Source organism: Mandrillus leucophaeus, unplaced genomic scaffold (genome assembly GCF_000951045.1).
Source record: "Mandrillus leucophaeus isolate KB7577 unplaced genomic scaffold, Mleu.le_1.0 Scaffold1089, whole genome shotgun sequence".
NCBI lineage: Eukaryota > Metazoa > Chordata > Mammalia > Primates > Cercopithecidae > Mandrillus > Mandrillus leucophaeus.
In genome coordinates, this window is record NW_012099087.1 from 874,749 (window position 1) to 875,354 (window position 606).

At 63.2% G+C, this 606-nt stretch overlaps 1 protein-coding gene across 1 annotated transcript in view; it reads right to left on the reverse strand.

Moving 5' to 3' along the window:
* The window catches only part of ARID2 (AT rich interactive domain 2 (ARID, RFX-like)), a 187,834-nt gene extending 187,228 nt beyond the window's left edge, over positions 1–606 (reverse strand). The window contains exons 1-2 of the mRNA XM_011987553.1: positions 387–606; positions 178–271 (exon numbers count right to left, since the gene is read on the reverse strand). Of these exons, the coding sequence (XP_011842943.1) occupies positions 178–271; positions 387–478 (186 nt within the window). The 5' untranslated portion in view covers positions 479–606. The remainder of the gene's footprint in view (positions 1–177; positions 272–386) is intronic.

The following is a 606-nucleotide window of genomic DNA, read 5'->3' on the forward strand; positions in this document are numbered from 1 at the left end:
CACCAGGCCAAAAACAGCCCCGCCGCCGTCCGCCTCCGTGCCACCGGCTGGGAGCGAAAAGAACGCCTTTTGCCCCTGCGGGCCACCCCCCCAGCCCCAAGCGCCCACTCCGGGGTCAAAGGAGACTTTTTGGAGGAGGCCAGCGAGAGGGAAATACAAATTAAAACTTCCACTCACCTTCGCGAATCCGCCTAAAGTAGTGACTCTGGTGTAGAGACCGTGAAGATCCAGCTCCTTCCCACCCACCGCAGGGATTTTTTTAAAAGGCGACCTGCGGGAGAGAGAAAGCCCCGCACTTGTCAGCCGGGACCCCGTGCCCGGCCCGGGCGGGAGAGCCCCGTTCGCCCCGGCTCGCCCCGGCGCTGCCCCCCCGGTTCTGCTCTCACCCTCTGCTGTGGTGGAACTGCCGCAGCTCGTCCAGGAAAGCGAGTCCCTTTCTCCGCTCGTCCGGAGGCGCCTTCCCCGTCGAGTTTGCCATTATTTTTTCAAAGGAGGTTTTTAAAAAACCCAGATCGGTGTTTTAAAAGCGCCCCCCGCTCCCAGCGCTTCCTACCAGAGCCCGGAGCCCATTCCTCGGCCGGCGGCGGCGGGGCTCAGTCATGGGCC